The 18,063-nt window shown below is 38.8% G+C and overlaps 2 protein-coding genes and 2 long non-coding RNA genes across 4 annotated transcripts; 3 read left to right on the top strand and 1 right to left on the bottom strand.

The window, feature by feature from the left end:
• Nucleotides 1-1,974: 1,974 nt before the first annotated feature.
• On the bottom strand, nucleotides 1,975-6,182 carry LOC140785750 (uncharacterized). Its single transcript, XR_012108510.1, has 2 exons — nucleotides 6,033-6,182; nucleotides 1,975-3,523 (listed from the first exon to the last, which is right to left on the bottom strand). It is a non-coding gene; the product is annotated as an uncharacterized lncRNA (long non-coding RNA).
• Nucleotides 6,183-7,762: 1,580 nt separating this feature from the next.
• LOC140786964 (uncharacterized) lies at nucleotides 7,763-11,986 on the top strand. Its single transcript, XM_073135687.1, has 8 exons — nucleotides 7,763-8,168; nucleotides 8,906-9,147; nucleotides 9,242-9,364; nucleotides 10,117-10,233; nucleotides 10,346-10,528; nucleotides 10,658-10,799; nucleotides 11,092-11,257; nucleotides 11,374-11,986. The coding sequence occupies exons 1-8, from the start codon at nucleotides 7,784-7,786 to the stop codon at nucleotides 11,387-11,389; spliced, it is 1,374 nt and encodes a 457-aa protein (XP_072991788.1). The 5' UTR covers nucleotides 7,763-7,783; the 3' UTR covers nucleotides 11,390-11,986.
• A 135-nt stretch (nucleotides 11,987-12,121) lies between these two features.
• On the top strand, nucleotides 12,122-13,566 carry LOC140786965 (uncharacterized). The gene is made up of 2 exons (XR_012108721.1): nucleotides 12,122-12,245; nucleotides 13,341-13,566. It is a non-coding gene; the product is annotated as an uncharacterized lncRNA (long non-coding RNA).
• A 1,307-nt stretch (nucleotides 13,567-14,873) lies between these two features.
• LOC140786962 (DELLA protein SLR1-like) lies at nucleotides 14,874-17,683 on the top strand. Its single transcript, XM_073135686.1, has 2 exons — nucleotides 14,874-14,969; nucleotides 15,390-17,683. The coding sequence occupies exon 2, from the start codon at nucleotides 15,684-15,686 to the stop codon at nucleotides 17,430-17,432; it is 1,749 nt and encodes a 582-aa protein (XP_072991787.1). The 5' UTR covers nucleotides 14,874-14,969; nucleotides 15,390-15,683; the 3' UTR covers nucleotides 17,433-17,683.
• Nucleotides 17,684-18,063: the final 380 nt, after the last annotated feature.

The following is an 18,063-nucleotide window of genomic DNA, read 5'->3' as shown; positions in this document are numbered from 1 at the left end:
TTTTCGGTTTAATGTAACTGTTTGGCAAGTGCCAATGGAGATGATTCGTTCGGATGAGGAGATGAGATGAGATGAGAGGGACAAGAAATTAATGTAACGAATAAGAAGGTATGTATCTGTGACATCACAATATTTAAGGGTTCAGTAACGCCACTTTTCTTAGTCATAATTAGTTCCAAAATGCGCACAGTTTACTATCTTGACATGCTCAGTGTATGTGTATATATATATACAACTAGTTCCTAAAATCCGTAATTGTAGCTACTCGTATCTTCTTGTAAATTAGTAAAACTTTCTGATCAAATAGGGGCAATGGTCTTTATCACTTAAATCAACTGATGGAATTTTATGATCATTTCTGATAGCGAGGATTTACAAACGAGATTTTTTAGCATTGTTTCTGCACTTGTATTGCTTTAATCAGTGACGGGACTACAGAATCTTTTATAATTTCATATCATAAGTTGAGTCTGTCTTGCATAACTTTGTTTCAGTCCAGATTACCTTTACATATCGAAAGCCTAGTGTTAAGGAATTCTTTATAGATGTATAAGTTAGATCATTTATGTAATATGAATATTGTCTTGTTATTTTGATATTCAGGTCCTCGAATTTCAATTTACTTCTATGTATTGAATATAATGGATGTTTAACTTAATTTGTATTCTTTGAAGTATTAATATATATTTGCCAAATCTGTGACGAAGCAGCTCTATATTAAATTCTTAAATTTTGTTGCAGAACGACAAGCTAGAGAATATATAACAACAGATTAGGTCTAAGATACATGATAACATTATAGATATATATATAGACAGAAAATAAGGAATGAATAAATCTTTGATGATTTCATCAAAAGTAGTAGTCCTGTGATAAAGATGTCAATCCTATGAAACGGTGTAATCCTTATGATCTAGATAAATTGTGTGGACTAATGTGCATGATACAAGTAAATGATAGTTTCCACTTATTGAATCATGGTTTTATCGTCAGCGCACTCATGACAAAAAGTTGGAAAAATTAGATAGAACTTCCTTCTGTAACACCCAATCAGTATCATGGCCAATTATTGTGTGGCTGCATAATGATATCACGATAAGACTTCATTTATTAATAAAACTGAGTAACAATGATCTCATCGGATGTGCACTCCATGATACTGCTGTGATGTAGGATAGTATCATACAACTAAACTTAGTTTTGCTCTATCTAGAAGGACACCATGCATGATTATCTATGAGACGAAAATCTAATCCATCAGAAAAATTCAGGAAAGAAACTAATATCTGGTCTTGCAAATTATTTGACTCTTCAATGTTACAATATTGACAGATTAGCTTCAACTGTAAGTGAGAAAACATGACGAATTACTGACTTCTTTCATTTTTTTCTCGCATGCAGAGTGTAAGATGTTTATAATTGGCAATTCATGTACAAATCTTAATTGGTATATAGATTATTATGTATAAGCATGTCATTAGATATTAAGAAATTTATTCTGAGGACAACTTATTCAGGGTTGTCGTTCTACAAGTGTTTGAATGTTTTAAAAACATTTCCAACTGCGAAAAAGTGTTTGAACATTTTTAGAATGTTTCAGCAGTAAATAAAACATTCTAGATTGTTTGAACGTTTTTAGAATGTTCTGAAAGCACCTGAATGTCAACTGAACTTACTGTAGAAAACTAGGCAGTTCGAAACCCCAACAAATGCGCTCTGAGAAAATTCTAATTTTTGGACTTTCTTTGATTGCACCTATATAAAAGAAAAAGGGCCCTAAGTAGATCTTTGGGTTATACTAAGATATTATATTTTGAAAGCTAGAAATCAACTCTTTATGGGTTTTTAAAGAGCAAAAAAACTTGGCAGATTCAACAGAGGGTCTATAAGTGATTCCTATATTTGCTATCATATTTAATGGCTGATTTGATCCTATAAAAAAAATCCACGGATTTTACCTATTTTTTTAGGAGGTTTTTTCATTTGCATTGCCTTTTTTTTTATTTTTGGTTATTTTATTATTTTTGAGTATCCGTTGTAAACAGTTGTCTCCTAATTTAAAAATAGTAACAAAATTTATGTCAAATTTAGTTATGTTATCAACTCTAGTTTTAAACTAGGGGAGAAGATACATAAAATTTTTGGATCTTTATGTGAGAGGTTTCAAGCTAAACTTACAGGTATAGACAAAAAAAGATATGGATGATATTAGAGTTAAAATGATAGGAAACCTACAAACTTTATAGGAATTCTTAAATTCATCGCATCATACTCTTTAGGTAATTTTGATTCTGTACTACTTTAGAAATTTATAATAGATAAGTGTAGTTTTTAGCACGAAATTATAAATGGGGGGAATCATTAGATTTTTATAATTGACAATTTATCATATTTAATTGATGTATTTAGATTAATATGTATTAGCTGGATATAAGAAAATTAAGGAATTTATTATTTAGAGATGACGTTCTAAAAGTGTTAAAAGTTTTTTAGTAGTAAGAAAGTGTCTACAACTGTTCCAACATTTTCACTTTCTAGCAATAAATAAAATATCCTAAAATCATTTGAACCTTATTAGAACTCACGATTGAAATTATTGAAGGAGCTGAGGCGTTTGAATGCTAGAGGATTGCGTTTGAATCCTCCAAGAAAAACTTAAATTGTTGCATTTGGATGCACCGATATAAAAGAAAAAAGCCCAAAGTCACGGGCTAATAATAGGAGATATTCCCTTGAAGATATTTGTTGAAGTGTTCTTGGTGACAAGGGTACTATAGAAATAGGTTTCATCAAAAAGTTTCCAATCGTGGTTGTTGTATTTTTACTTTGATCAAGTTGTTGTCTCAAGAGTGACTGAAATTAATTGATCAACAATGGGAATTAATTTATTGGGGGTCTTACGAACAAGATAACTTTGAAGAATAGCGTGGGATTTATGAGAAAATGTGTAAGTGGTTGTTGTCTTTACCATAAGGATTTATAGGGTTTCTTCACATAAAAAAAACATGTGCTTGTATTGCCTTTTTGTTTCTAATTAATCTAATATCTTAGTATATGTAGTAGGCCACTATCTAGATCCTAGATTAGGATTAGTATAAATTTTCATAGGATCTTAGAATATTTAAAAGTTGTAGAGTTCTATGCAATCAAGCTGCAAATAAGTCAAGTTTCCTTTTTGTGAAAAAAAAAGTGTCTCCCTCACTAGGTTCTGTTAATAGTCTGCTTAATTAGCAATCTATGGTAGCTATTGTGTGATATCTTGATCTATGTGCACCTACTGCTCAATTCTTAGCTAAGATATTGTTCGTTGTATAAAATTAGGTCTCTTTGCTCCCCCTGACCACAATAAAAAAAGCTCCAGATTTGTTCCTTTAAATTTCATGAAACAGATTAATGCCAATGACCATCATGCTTCAATCCAGTAAAAATGAAATAAATAAGAAGATAAACATAGATTTATATCATATTATGCTAGGGTCTAACCTTTTATCCCCGTGGATCATCACCATCTTCTGTACTTTGACTGAAACATGAGTTTAACATTTCAACCAAAAGAGATTAGAATTCTATGCTTCGTGATCATACAAACACAACCTTCAGCATATATTATAGACTACGGGGCCACGAATGCAAGTCGCAATGACAAAGATGCTGAAAAAGAAAGGGCGTTCCGATAAACTAAAAGCAAATGTATCAGAAAGGAAAGACTGTTGCCAGTTCTTGCTCTTCCTTAAAAGAATCTTATTTTCAGCTTCAATTATTTAAATACAAGGGTCACTTGTTCTTTCTACCAAACGGTCACTAAGGAAACATCTACATTTGTAAAAGTTTCGGAATAAAATAATGGATGGATGCGTGCCTTTATTTATTCTCGCAATTAGCCTTAAATGACTTGGATCGAAAGGACACTAATTGAAGGACTCTTTAGGCAGTACGGATACAGTTATCTGAAAGGACCATTCACAATTTTAATTTGATTCTTTCTTTCTTTTCTGAGAATACTATTTCAGCATCAAGTGCAGGCCTAAACGAGATAAGGAAAATCCTCTCTGTATGTTTTTATGTCATAACTTGTTGACATGAATAATAAAAGAATTTACTGTTCAAAGAAAGTAGTGCCATTGATGCATTGAAGCTGAAAGATTTTTCTAACTCTTAAATTCCTCCGATTCAACAAGGATTGCATTCAGATACAGGTTAGATAGAAGTCAATTGAATTAGCTACAGTCGATGAGAAATAGTAACTATGTCACATGACTATGAAGGGTATAAGCGCAGGACCAACAAGAAGAAATTAAAATATTAACCTAAAACAGATCAAACTAAGATGTCACTTATAATATATGACAAGAGAGCTAGATTATTGGACTGCCGCTAATTTCCAAAACCAAACAGAAAAGAATGCCAAAGTTGGTCCAAATAATCGAACTACTATAGGAACATTCTAGTTAGATGATCAATTATTTGCAAATTTTTGGATCTAGAAGGCCCTTGGTACGGAGTTCTGATGAATGACTTAAGCAACAGAAAGGAGACGCAGCAAATTGTAGCATAGAGAAGATTTGAGAAGATAACAGCACATGAATATTTCAGCTTGACAAAAAGTTTTTTAATGGAATTATTATAGTGCTTATGTTCTAGTATTTCTTTTCCCTGGAGAGTTTACAAGCATGTACAAGAAGGGAAATTAAACCATCGATCAGTAGCTCTATCAATTTTGTACAAAAATAATGTCTTTGATCGAACTTACCTCCTAAATATACTTGGAGTAGGTCCCCTTAAATCAAACCATTAAATCTTCACATACGTACAGTATAACCACCCCAAAATAAACATAATTTGAAAAGTAAGGGAAATAGTGTTCCTGGATCCTACGAACTGTGCCAAAATTTAGAATAATTAACTTACGTAGACTTTTTGGTACCCCATATATATATATATATATATACGAATGAATATATTTGAGCGTATAGGAAAATGCGATCTTAATTACTAGCAACCAGTACAAGAAAAAAAAGAAAAGAAAATCATAACAACAGTTCCTTTTTTTTATTTCTTTTTTGATTTTTTTGGCTAAAAACTAGCAGTGGTTATCTTTGTCATATATTTACAGAGTTGAGAGGTAGGGAAGGTATTGGAACCATTGAGCGTTCATACGCCTCGTGCTTCTATGCATTTTCTTTCCGTACTAAGCCTGACTCTCATGTGGCTCTACTTGCATCACACAACAAAAAAGAAAAGAACATCTCTAATTATCTCCTCAGATATCTTATAATATCGCAGTGGCCTTAATTTCTTGATATTTAACTCAAATATACACAATTTGCGCCCTCAGATCCTCATCAATATATTACTATTCCTCGTACAATGAGGGTAAGGATATGCTTCTTCTTTTTTCTTAATTTCTATCAAGGGAAGAGTTCATAGAGGATAGTACTAAGAAGAAGCAAAGAAATTAAGTCGAATATGTATATGTGTATATGTATATATATATATATATATATATATATACATGCAGCACAGGCTCGAGTGTGAACGAGCAAAGCTCGTTTAAGCTTCAAGTCCAATTGGTCACCTCGTAAGGATAGACTCTTAGTCAATTTAATGCTAAATTAAAACTCGCTATCAAGACCAAGTAGTCGAGCTTGTTTCCAGACCAATTTAAGCTTAGGAAAACACAAGCACTGGTATTTTAGACACAGTGGATGAGGAACTTAAGGAGGTGTTAAGGAGGGCACTGGTTATAGAGTTCCTAAAGAACAAACCATCTAAAGAACTGAACAAGGCAGCACGTAGATGTAAATCGCTGCAATTTTAGAACAAACCATGCTCTGCTGATTTAAGTTGGTCATAAAATCTCTCTCAAAACCTTGTGACCCACAAGAAGAAAGGACCAAAGATATCTCCAGGAAATTAAAGAAACTTGACTAACACCAAGAAAGCTTCCTGGTAGCGTCCATATCAATCAAAGCAATAATAAAGAAGAAAAAAAGGCAGTATCTTGCAAAGGAAAAGGACCAACAAAAGCATACCAGAATTAGTCCAAAGAGATGAAGAATATATTCCCCCATCCGACTGAACACTTTGCTTTGCATGCCTTCTGATGGTATAGATCTGGCCATTGTCTAAAAACAAGGCTGCAGGCTAAAGAAACAAACAGTTGGGAGTAACACTTTACCCATACACCAGCCATAGCTAGATATATATTTATATATAAACATCTCAAATCTATCCATCTATGTATGTATAGGAGGATGGATATGGTTTCAAGAGATCTAGGTTACTGGTTTTATTGACCTAGATAATATATTAGCTAGCAAAGCGTCGTAGAGTAGGATGGAGCTGGAAGGAGGTGTGAAAGGAATACTTCTTACAAGATTATAGCATAGAATAGAAGAAGAGCTGAGGTGAGGTGAGGTGAGGCGAGCAATGTGAGCGACGTGACGGTCTCTCTCTCTCTCTCTCTCTCTCTCTCTCTCGTCCTCCGGGATGGGATCTGAGTTTACTGCAGTAACGATGCTGTAGATACATAAAAGAAACGGTAGGTAGATAGCTAGTGTTCGTACAGTTTGATTTACGCGTCGTTACCGCCGGAAAGCGGGGAGCAGCTCCTCGGGTTGCGGCTCAAATCCGCCGGCCCATACACGTGTATTCAAGATCCAGTACGCTGCTGTACAAGTCTACATCATTCAACAGTTAATACCCATATATTAATTAAGTAGCTTTTTTTCTCTCTCTCTCTCTCTCTCTCTCTCTCTCTCTCTTCTTTTTAAAGCGAATCCCCTTAACGCCTCTCCTCTTATCAAAAGAGAGCAGCTGCCGTCCAGTGTGACCAAACTCAACGTCGACCAATCCTTCGTTGATCCATTGGCTCCGCGCCAGTAGTGCCGATTTAATTTATTTTTCTTTTTTCGTTGCTCCAACCTTTGTCGTCCCCATCTTATCTTGCTGGTTACCATCATGTCATCTCTCCATTCTATCTTATGTTATGGGCCACAAGAGAATGAAGGAGCATTTCTCATTCTTTGTGGAATTTGATTTTTTTTACTCATGAAGTACATATTGAACAGCATACTCTATCTAGACTTAAACGGTGGCCTCCGTGATTGAAGACCGTTGTTATCTCCTCATCTCTTTCCCTCTAATTAGATCTCCTATATATATCAAGGAGCTAATAAAAACTCTATATTGGTTAGCTAGTACCGCTTATATTATAGGTTATGATTGTATTTGAAGTGGGGCTTTCGGCTTTGGGCTTCTTCTCTTCTTTTTCTTTTTTCATAAATGATATAAATAATTAAAAGGAATAGGTATATATATATATATATATATATATATATATATATATATATATGGTCCTGATCAACCGGATACTTCTCATGTTAAAGAATCTCCATGTGACTAATTTCGATCTTGAAGATTCCCACAATTTGGCCAGAGACATGGAACCAGCACCTCATATATATATATATATATATATATATATCTTCTTGTCTGAATCCACTAACCTTCACCACGCCGCGACTAAAATGTCATCTATCACGTTACTTTCACTACGAGGACTATCGCTCCCCACTCACCACCGTTCAGATGGATCTCTGTTTTTGCAGATTTTACCCCGACATTTTAACCTTATTGCCAACGACTACTCCTATTATAAAATTTGGGGGTGTAGGCTATAATATACACAATATGTAGGGTGTGAAACGTAAAACTTTCTTAATAATAGAATACTCTATTAAATTCTATGTTCTTTCTCTGTTGCTCGGGCTTCGAAGCGGCCATGTCCACTCATTGTCTCCTCGCAAATCTCCACTTTCCGATCTCTTCGAAGCCCGAGATAGCTCGGAAAGCTCTAACCTTCTCCTTAGTCTCCTTCTCGTTTTACGAGGCGAGGAAGGGGTGGAGGCCCAAGAAAATCCCGAGGTGCGCCGTTGAAGAATCTCCTCTGGTAGAATCCGAAGTTGGCTTCGTGCAAGAGAGGATCCAAGATGAAGATTATGTTGCTGTCGTTGTTCGGGATCGCCGATTCGATTCGATCGAGACGAGGATGCGGTTGAGGCTGGGGTCGAGATCGTTTGATCGGCGTCCGCTTTGGAAGAGGATCTTTTTCGCCTCCAAGAAGGTTAGGAGCATCATCTTGCTCAATGTCCTCACCGTGATCTATGGTACGCCATCGCTTCCTTCTCAGTCAGTTTCTATTTCTTTTCAATTCGGAATAATTCAATAGATTTCGAGTAGAGATGATTTCCTCTGTTTAGATATGACTGGACACTTAAATCTAATTCCATTCAATCTTGCTGTGTGAGTTTATCGGATATGAATGTATTTTTAAACCATTGTGGATGGTAGCCATGGTGGCGGTTGTATGGTGCCGACCTAGATGGTGGTACTCATACCAGTAATAAGACTTGGTTGCAGGAACTTATGATTGCATACACTCATGCCTCTTCTGCCAAGGAAAATATTATACGGCCGCTATTAGATTGTCCATGATTATTCTAAAATTGAGAAACCAATGAAATAAGGTTGTAGTCGATGTGAAAGTATTAGGATGAAAGAGTTGTGCAAATGGATAAACTGCAATTTAGAGGCAACGTATTTCAGGTAGACTTTATTAAAGTTGGAGTTCAGTGATAACAACAGTCAAGGCTTGTACTTTTTATGGCACTATTAGGTGTTTGTTATGTTCCATTCACAATGAAGTACTTTTATTATTCTAATTTCAAAGCGCAACTTCTTGCGTTCTGAGGATTGATTTATTAGGAGCAGCATACTCTTTTACCTAACTATATGCTACATTCATATGGAAATTTAGAGAATGTACTTCTTGAAGAGATTGTGATTGGAATAACAGTTATGTCCATGATTTTCATACTAATAAGTCATCTGGTTTTCCCTTTAGCCAGTGATATTCCAGTTTTAAAAGAGGTTGAAGAAGTTACAGAGCCTGCATTCTTTGCCATGGTGCGCTTTGTTGTTTCAGTTATCCCCTTTCTACCATTTGTGTTCAAGGAACGTGACGATCACCATACTCGATCTGCTGGAGTAGAGTTAGGTCTTTGGGTAAGCTTTGGCTACCTTACTCAGGCCCTTGGATTGCTCACATCTGATGCTGGGCGTGCGTCCTTCATCTCTGCCTTCACAGTAAGCTCTCACTTCGAGCCTCATCTCGTATTCTTATAAAAATTGACATTAATTTGAAAGATGATATGGTGTTGTAACATTCTGTTGCACACAGGTACTTGTTGTTCCCTTGATTGATGGCATGTTTGGAGCTACAATACCTCCCCTTATCTGGTCTGGAGCATTTTTCTCTCTTGTAGGAGTTGCTATGCTGGAATGCGGTGGCTCTCCTCCTTGTGTATGTGCAACATTTATTATTTTATGGTATTTGTATGCATTTAATAACTCTTGCCATAGTAAGAAAATCGTATAGTAAATATATGGGTTACTCCATTCTTTCTGGACTACATCTTTTTATTAGTTATGCTGCATCTGATGCAGTTATTAAGACACACAACTATATGTGCCTTGTCAAACTCGATTGGAGTAGGAATGTTATAACAAGAAAACTTTTCAGGATTGAACGGATATGGTGCTTCCATTGGCAAATCTGCAGGCTGTGTACACACGTGAACTAAGGAATTCACACCTAGTAGGATGTACAGGCATCGAGGCTTTATAATATAAACTGTTGGATGTGATCTATATAGTTAACCAAAAAACTCATATGTCCTGGACCTTTATTCCCATAGTATTGAGTAGGCTCAAGATTGATGACCCTTAATGTGCCAGAAATGCTATTTCCTTTTAGTGGCAGGATACATAAGAATTAGATCTTCATAATGTAATATTTATTAATAAAATATTCCCTTGCACCTTGTAGATAATAGCCCGTATTCACATTTTGAAATTATGACCTCTGCCTTTGGATTTTTTTGTTAGGTGTAATTCTCTTGTTCACATCCTTCCAAAACTATGTTCGCATGTGTTATACATATGTTTCTATATATACGAGCATTATACATTTGTAACCATTCCAAATACAAATATACATAGTTGAGTCATTCATGTGACAATCTTATCATTGGCTTCACTCTTTTATCTTTAAAGGTTGGTGATTTCCTGACCTTCTTAAGCACGGTGTTTTTTGGGATCCATATGCTTAGGACTGAGCAGATCTCAAAAAATACAAAGAAGGAGAAAGTCTTAGCTCTCCTCGGCTTTGAGGTAGGTCTTATGTCTTGTTACGGTTATATATTTTGAAATCTCTTATATCTTGTCTTGCTTCTATATATTTTAAAAACTTCTTCCCATGTCTGGAACAATCTTGTGAACTTAGGTATCTGTTGTGGCATTATCATCAATTATCTGGTTTATGATAAAAGATATCCTTGGTGATGTCCATCAATTGAGCTTCCATAACTACACATGGTCCACACTGTGGGATTGGACGACTTCATTTCCTTGGATACCAGCACTCTACACAGGTGTATTCTCAACTGGATTATGCTTATGGGCAGAGGTCAGCATATCTCTTCTTTTGGATTTTTTTTTTCCTATTCCTGACCCTCAAATGGAAGCTTATGTTCTTTGACTGTATTAACAATGAGATTATGTGGTGATGAACAAAATAAATTGCTCCGTTTTATAGATGTATGCCATGAAGAATGTATCTGCAACAGAAACTGCAGTTGTATATGGTTTGGAGCCATTATGGGGTGCAGCCTTTGCATGGGTTCTCCTTGGTGAAAGATGGGACACTACTGCATGGATTGGAGCTGCACTCATATTAGGTATGATGGCTTTTGCCTAGCTATATTATCATTGGTAATACCTGATTCCTCATTAGACATTCTCTCAGATCAACAAAGTAATTTCACACTCCTGGATGAAATCTTTCAGATTTCTATTGAATCCTCCAGATCTGTTGCCTTTTATAATTTATTTAGTAGCACTTATTAGGCTTTTTATTCCTTGAATTTGATCCCGGACCTTTAGGTCAATCTGAAAATCTATGATTGAACATTCTCACCTTTACTAAAATCTCCATGTTTTATCTCCTCAATATCCATCTTCTGTCACCAGGCAGCTGCTTAACTGTCCAGATCCTCGGATCACCTTCTGAAAAGTTGAAGAAGGTCAAAAGCACCACTAAGAGCATTCCGCTGAAACCCTTGCCGAAGCAAAATCATTTATCTTTCTCAACCGTTGTTATCAATCCAAGAGAGAACCTGACTGAACAGTTTAAGAGGTAAGTCTCAATTGTTTGTGCTCATCACCAAGTGGAGTTTACCATACTTTCTCTATTTACTGTATCCATATATTATATAGTAGAAAATAAAAGTGCACTTATTTATTGTGCTACAGGAAGGACAAGTTATGATTGTCAAAAACTGAAGTAATAACTGGAACCTATGCAGGCAAAAAATGCCTGCTAGCAGATATTCAGACATGCTACAATAACTTGCAAATCCCATGAGCTTTTCTCATGTGCTAAGAGGTAGCTCAGCTATATTTTATTGCTATTTCCAGCAAGTATACTGGAAAAAGGTGGGTGTTGATGTCAAGTAAAACAGATGAGCTGCTAATTTATCTCTGTGAAGGTTTATCAGCACTTGACATGCACCATACTCCACGAAATAAGGCTTGGGGTAAGATACTTTGCTGTATATAGAGGAAAATATCCGTTTCCGCAAAGAGCCAGCCAATAAGGAAAAGGAGGACGACAAGCATGACCGTTGCTGTTTCATTCTATAAGGTGAGTTATTAATATATACTCACCTCAGTGATTGCGATTCAGGGCATTCTTTGAGGGATACATACAGTAGCCTATTCCAAAGAATTTTGGCTTCATGCATTGTACAATACGAGGTGTTTCTATTTGTTATGACCTTCTGATATATGTTTGAAAATGTAAGTATTCTGACATGTATACACAGATTGTTTATATAAATGCAAATTAACATAGTAACATTGTTCATGGCTTTTCAGTAAAGGAAGCTGTTAGTATATGGAGGAACCTGGTTGTTCTCATTGCTATGATGTAACCCTTCAACCAAGTTGTATTTATCTAGTATAATTTTAAGACTTCAAGATCTGTATTGTTGGAAATTTTTTGCTCACAATTGCAACAGAACCTGCGTCTTACTGCTTCTTTTGTATTGTTAGCCCGTCGTCATGCAATCATAAGAATTTCTATCCAAGTCAAAATCGGCAGAACCATTGAACAGCAACAGAAGGTATGTTGATAGATCTCAATTTTTCTTTTTCTTATGTGTACATCAAGCTTAATTTCTTACGATTGGAGACTGTTACCTGCAACTGCGAATTTCTTGCAGTCAAACAACTAGTTCTTCTTTCTTTCTTCTTCTTTTGTCGTTATTGGATTATTTACTTCAAGAAAAGTAAAGTCACGGCCTCATATGCTGTTGTTTGGTTCACAATTATCAATCAGTAACATACAAAAACTGCTCACATTAAGAAATGGCCTAAACTTCAGTGTTGCCTCCAGCTAAGTTAAGCCCAATATTTAACTAGTAAATTAAGCAGTAAGAGGACTATTTTTTTTTTCCTACTGCTACCCAATTTGTATTCCACAATGTTGTTATTGCAATAGTTATCTTGCATAATGTTGTTAGTAAATTTATTCCTCTGTTTTAGAGAATTAGGGGGGGGGGGGGACCAACACGACGGTCAAGGGACAAGGGCTTATATTACACGTATAACGGTATCCCCACCTTGTCATATCAACTATATAGATGATAGATGTCATCCTATAATTTATAACTCTGATAGGGGAAAATAAATTTTAGAAGGCAAGTTGCAATAAATAACTTAATATAATAAGGTTTCAGCCGGCGGATTTTAAGAGAAGGAAACGGGCTTAGATGGAAGAAGGTGGTCAAAGTTGTTTGCCGGTGGGCTTACCGCTTGCTTACTGTGATGCCTACCCAATACTTAGATTAGACGTTAATTTATTTATATATTTGGCAATCATGCATCAATAAGTTTTGTCTTCTTAGTCCAATGCGGCCTTTGTTTCATCACCCCCTTCTCCTCTTTCTCATCCCCCTCTTTTTATTATTGTCACACCCAAAACCAACCCCTCTCTCTCTCTCTCTCTCTCTCTCTCTCTCTCTCTCTCTCTCTCTCTCTCTCTCTCTCTCTCTCATAATTTATAACATTTGATTGTGATATCGTAGTCTTAATGATTGGTTAATGGCTATTATTATTATTATTCTTTTTTGGTTAAAAGGTTATGGGTATTATTATGCAATTTAGTCCAGAGAGATAAAAGTACAGTGAGCAAGTTTTTTTGCATTCCCAACGGCCAGCATCGAGGGAACCGGGACCAGTAACCCAACGGAAATGGAACACGTGGTAGGATCACATGACGGATTGGGTTGGAGTTGACTGAGTCGCCGTACACGCACCCTATCTTTTTATCATTTTTCATTAACGCCCCACCAAGATTTTGTAATCATGATGTTCTCCTCCTTTTTTTTTTTTCTATTGTTATTTTCGTTAACTACCATTAATTTTTATCTATTATCTACGTAACTCTGCTGATTGATTTTTTAAATATTCTTAAAAAATTTAGGTGCTTTGCACTAAAGCTTTATTCCTTTTGAGTTTAGGGATTTTTTCGGAACCAGTTCGGAGACCCTTAAACTACTTTAGTCACTAAATATTTTTTTATTATATATAATCAAGTATATTTAAAAAAATTAAGACTAAGAAATTAGACTAACTAATCAAGTTTAGGACTTAGTGATATAATAAAATAAAAATAATTTCATTCCTTGTACTTCTAAAGTGTAAAATAAATTAAGAAATTTCATTTTTTAATACTATTTTAAGTGGTGCTTAGTAGACAATTTTTCAGTTATAAGTCTGATGGCGAGCTGCTATTGAATGCAATTAACAGTTATTGAAGTTATTAAGTACTTGTAATTTTTTATTCGATAGTTTTATTATATAATTCATAGTTATTTGAATACTTATAGTTTTAAAATTTTATAATTAGTTTACTTAATTCTTAATTTGTATTACTATAGGTTATAGTTAATTTATGTACAAATATATATTACTGCTTGTCTTCTCAAGACAAAAATAATATAATAATAAATTTAATAAAAAGTATGTAATTTATAGTTATATTATGTACTGCGTAAATATATATAAAAAAAAGAGAGCAAATTTTGATTACTGTCTAAATAACATAATAGTATATTTTATAAAATAAAAATGAAACTACTAAAAATATAATTGCGAACGAATTCATTATTATTTTATGTAATATATATGAGAGAGGAGTAAATATTTGTTAATGTATGCATCATAACGGAGTAAAAGTGACATAATAATAAATATTGCACGAAAAATGAAGTTAGACTATTTCACAGAATGTAATTCACCTAATGAAAAAATAAGGGCGTTACGGACACGGTGAGCAGGCAGCAGCCGAGCGGGAAAACGGATTTCCGTAACGGCGGCAGTGGACCGGCAAACGGCGTTCGGGAGGGGACCCACGACGTCCTAGTCCCGTGACCGTGAATCTGCTGGGCGTAGGTCAGTTGAGAGTCGGGTGTCCTGGTGGAGGTGGAGGTGGAGGTGGGGGTGGTGGTGGTGGTGGTGGTGGACCGAGGGGAGGGCCCCACACTACATTTGCTTCTTCAGCAGTGACAGCGACACCCTCCATCTGGGCCCCATCCCTCGTGTGTGGGTGCAGAATTGGGTCCCACACCCCCCCATTAGTCCCCTTTTCTTCCTTTTTCCCACATCACACTGTCGCACGCATCACACCCACACCCACACCCACACCCCGCAATTTAAAAATAAAAGAAGAAGGAAACAGAGGAGGATACGATCATACGACTTGGCGATAAGGATTAGATAAGCTCTCTCTCTCTCTCGTGAACTCTCTCTCGACTTTGAGGTTCGGGCCCAATGTGATCCTGATGGTAATCTTGCCTTGCACGCTCTTCAAAGTCCAGGTGTATTACTATTTTATATTGTTTTCCGTGCTCCCTTGCGTTGCGAGATTTGCTGCTGTCTCAATGCGATTCTATTATTTATGAGGCCATGATTTGAAGAAAATAAATAAATAAAGAAATCGACGGTTAACTCTACTATTTTGAAAAGCTTTTAGTTTGTAAATTTGAGAAAGATAGATTTATGTATAATATATTAATTATATAATTAATATTATACTTCGGACTTGTTTTAAAATACAGGTAGGTGGAGGAGAGTGGGGAGGTAGTTTGCAAATATTGAAAAGTGGAGGGTTCTAACTACGAAGTAGTGTCATATTCAGATTTTTATTTTTATTTTCTGATAAGGATATTTATTGAGATTTGTTTATTTTTAACTGTTAATTTAAGTTGGAGGACGATCTCTACTGGCTGGTGAAGCTTATTGAAAAAAAAGCCGAATCAGTAGACAGACAGGAGAGAGAGAAAGAGAACGAAAGAAAGAAAGAAAGAAAGAAAGAAAGAAAGAGATGGAGATGCCTCTGTGATTTACTGATGCCCTCCTTATTCCCCTCTTCTCCTTCCCGACCCCCTCCTCTCGATCGCCCATCGTCTTCCTTCCACCTTTTATTCGCCTCTTTCCCTTACCTATCCGGCTATCGACCTATCGGAAATTAGTTTTGAGAGAGAGAGAGAGAGATAAATATGAAGAGAGAGCACCAGGATAGCGGCTGCGGCGGAAGCGGGTTCCCAACGAAGACGGCGGCGGAGATGGGGAAGATGGTGGAGGAGGAAGAGGGAGTGGACGAGCTGTTGGCGGCACTAGGGTACAAGGTCAGGTCGTCGGACATGGCTGACGTGGCGCAGAAGCTCGAGCAGCTCGAGATGGCCATGGCGATAGGGAATAGCACCAGCAACACCGCCGTAGACGACGCCACCTTCATCTCCCACCTCGCCTCCGATACCGTCCACTACAACCCCTCTGATCTCAACACCTGGCTCGAGAGCATGCTCTCCGAGCTCAACGGCTCGCTTCCTCCGCTCCCCTCCTCTACTACCTCCGCCAACAACCGGTTCGATTCCTCCGCAATCACCACCGCCGGCTACGATTTAAAGCCGATTCCGGCACCGTCCCCTTCTCCAATCGTTTACGGATCCGATCCGCCAAATAAACGGATGAGGACTTCATCTTCTTCCTCCTCGTCTACATCACGGGCAGCAGAGACGGCGGGGCCGCCTCCGGCGGCGCCGGGGGCCGCGTCGATGCCGGTGGTGGTGGTGGACTCGCAGGAGGCCGGGATTCGGCTCGTCCACGCGCTGATGGCGTGCGCGGAGGCGGTGCAGCAGGAGAATCTGAAGGCGGCCGACGCTCTGGTGAAGCAGATCTCCGTCCTCGCGGCGTCGCAGGGCGGCGCCATGAGGAAGGTCGCTGGCTACTTCGCCGAGGCCCTTGCCCGCCGCATCTACCGGGTCTCCCCTCCGCCGCACTCCGCTGTGGACTCCGCCTTCGCCGACCTCCTCCACCTCCACTTCTACGAGAGCTGCCCCTACCTCAAGTTCGCCCACTTCACCGCCAACCAGGCCATCCTCGAAGCCTTCGCTGGCCACCGCCGGGTCCACGTCATCGACTTCGGAATGAAGCAAGGGATGCAATGGCCGGCGCTCCTCCAAGCCCTCGCCCTCCGCCCCGGCGGTCCCCCCTCCTTCCACCTCACCGGGATCGGCCCGCCGCAGCCGGACAATACCGACGCGCTTCAACAAGTTGGCTGGAACCTCGCCCAGCTCGCCGATTCCATCCACGTCGACTTCCACTACCGCGGCTTCGTCGCCGCCAGTCTCGCCGACCTCGACCCCTCCATGCTCATTCCCTCCGGATCTGGCGACGCCTCCGACGAGCCGGAGGCCGTGGCTGTCAACTCCGTCTTCGAGCTCCACCCGCTCCTCTCCCGGCCCGCTGCGATCGAGAAGGTCCTCTCAACGATCCGAGCGCTCCGTCCCAAGATCGTGACCCTGGTCGAACAAGAAGCGAACCACAACTCCGGTTCGTTCGTAGAACGGTTTACCGAGGCCCTCCACTACTACTCCACCATGTTTGATTCCCTCGAGGGCGGCGCCGGATCCTCCATCTCCGACTCGGTCAACGGCGAGTCCAACCCGGACCAGGTGATGTCGGAGGTCTACCTAGGCCGCCAGATCTGCAACGTCGTGGCCTGCGATGGTCCCGACCGAACCGAGCGGCACGAGACGCTGGTCCAGTGGCGCGGCCGAATGAACCGGGCCGGGTTCGAGCCGGTTCACCTCGGATCCAACGCCTTCAAGCAAGCGAGCATGCTCCTCGCCCTCTTCGCCGGAGGCGACGGCTACCGGGTGGAGGAGAAGGAAGGCTGCCTCACCCTCGGCTGGCACACCAGAGCCCTCATCGCCACGTCAGCCTGGCGTGTCGCCGCCGCCTGATCCCCAACCCCAATCGCAATCCCGCGCTCAGCCGTCCGATGCGTCCTTCGGATCCAATCCGATTCCTCCCTACGTGGGGGGGGTCCACCGGTCCGGTCCTTGACACCGGAAACCGACGTTTAAAATCACCGGACCGGGATCAGCCTCAGCTCGGGGCAGCACACTCCCTTCTTTCCTTTTTTTCTTTTTTGTAATTTTTAATTCCTCCTATCTGTTAAATTAAGTGTTAAATTTTTGTTTATTATTTTTAATCGTCTCTTTGGAGTCTATATATCAATCCATCGCTCATCGATTAATATATATCGCCTACCAAGTCCACACTCCCACTCCCACTCCCACTCCCACTCCCACACACACCTCATGGTTAAATGAAAAAAAGAGGAGAAAGAGATCTTTTAGTTCCTCCCAACATTTATTTTTTAATCCTTTTTCATCTATTTACTTCCCCTCGGTCCTTCTTACCTTTGGCTTTGCTGGTTTCGTGGGGCACAGTAGTCAGTAGTGAGTACCCAATAGGATCCTGACGCCTAGAGTACTTACTGTACGATAAACTTGGCCACTTCAGTAAAGGATTTGGTACACATTATATCCAACTCCCAATATCTGAATATATATTAACTTTAAAGCTTTT

The sequence above is a fragment of the Typha latifolia genome, chromosome 4, assembly GCF_019914945.1.
Source record: "Typha latifolia isolate L0001 chromosome 4, TyphaL0001v2, whole genome shotgun sequence".
NCBI classification, from domain to species: domain Eukaryota; kingdom Viridiplantae; phylum Streptophyta; class Magnoliopsida; order Poales; family Typhaceae; genus Typha; species Typha latifolia.
This window is presented reverse-complemented; position numbering and strand designations above follow the sequence as displayed.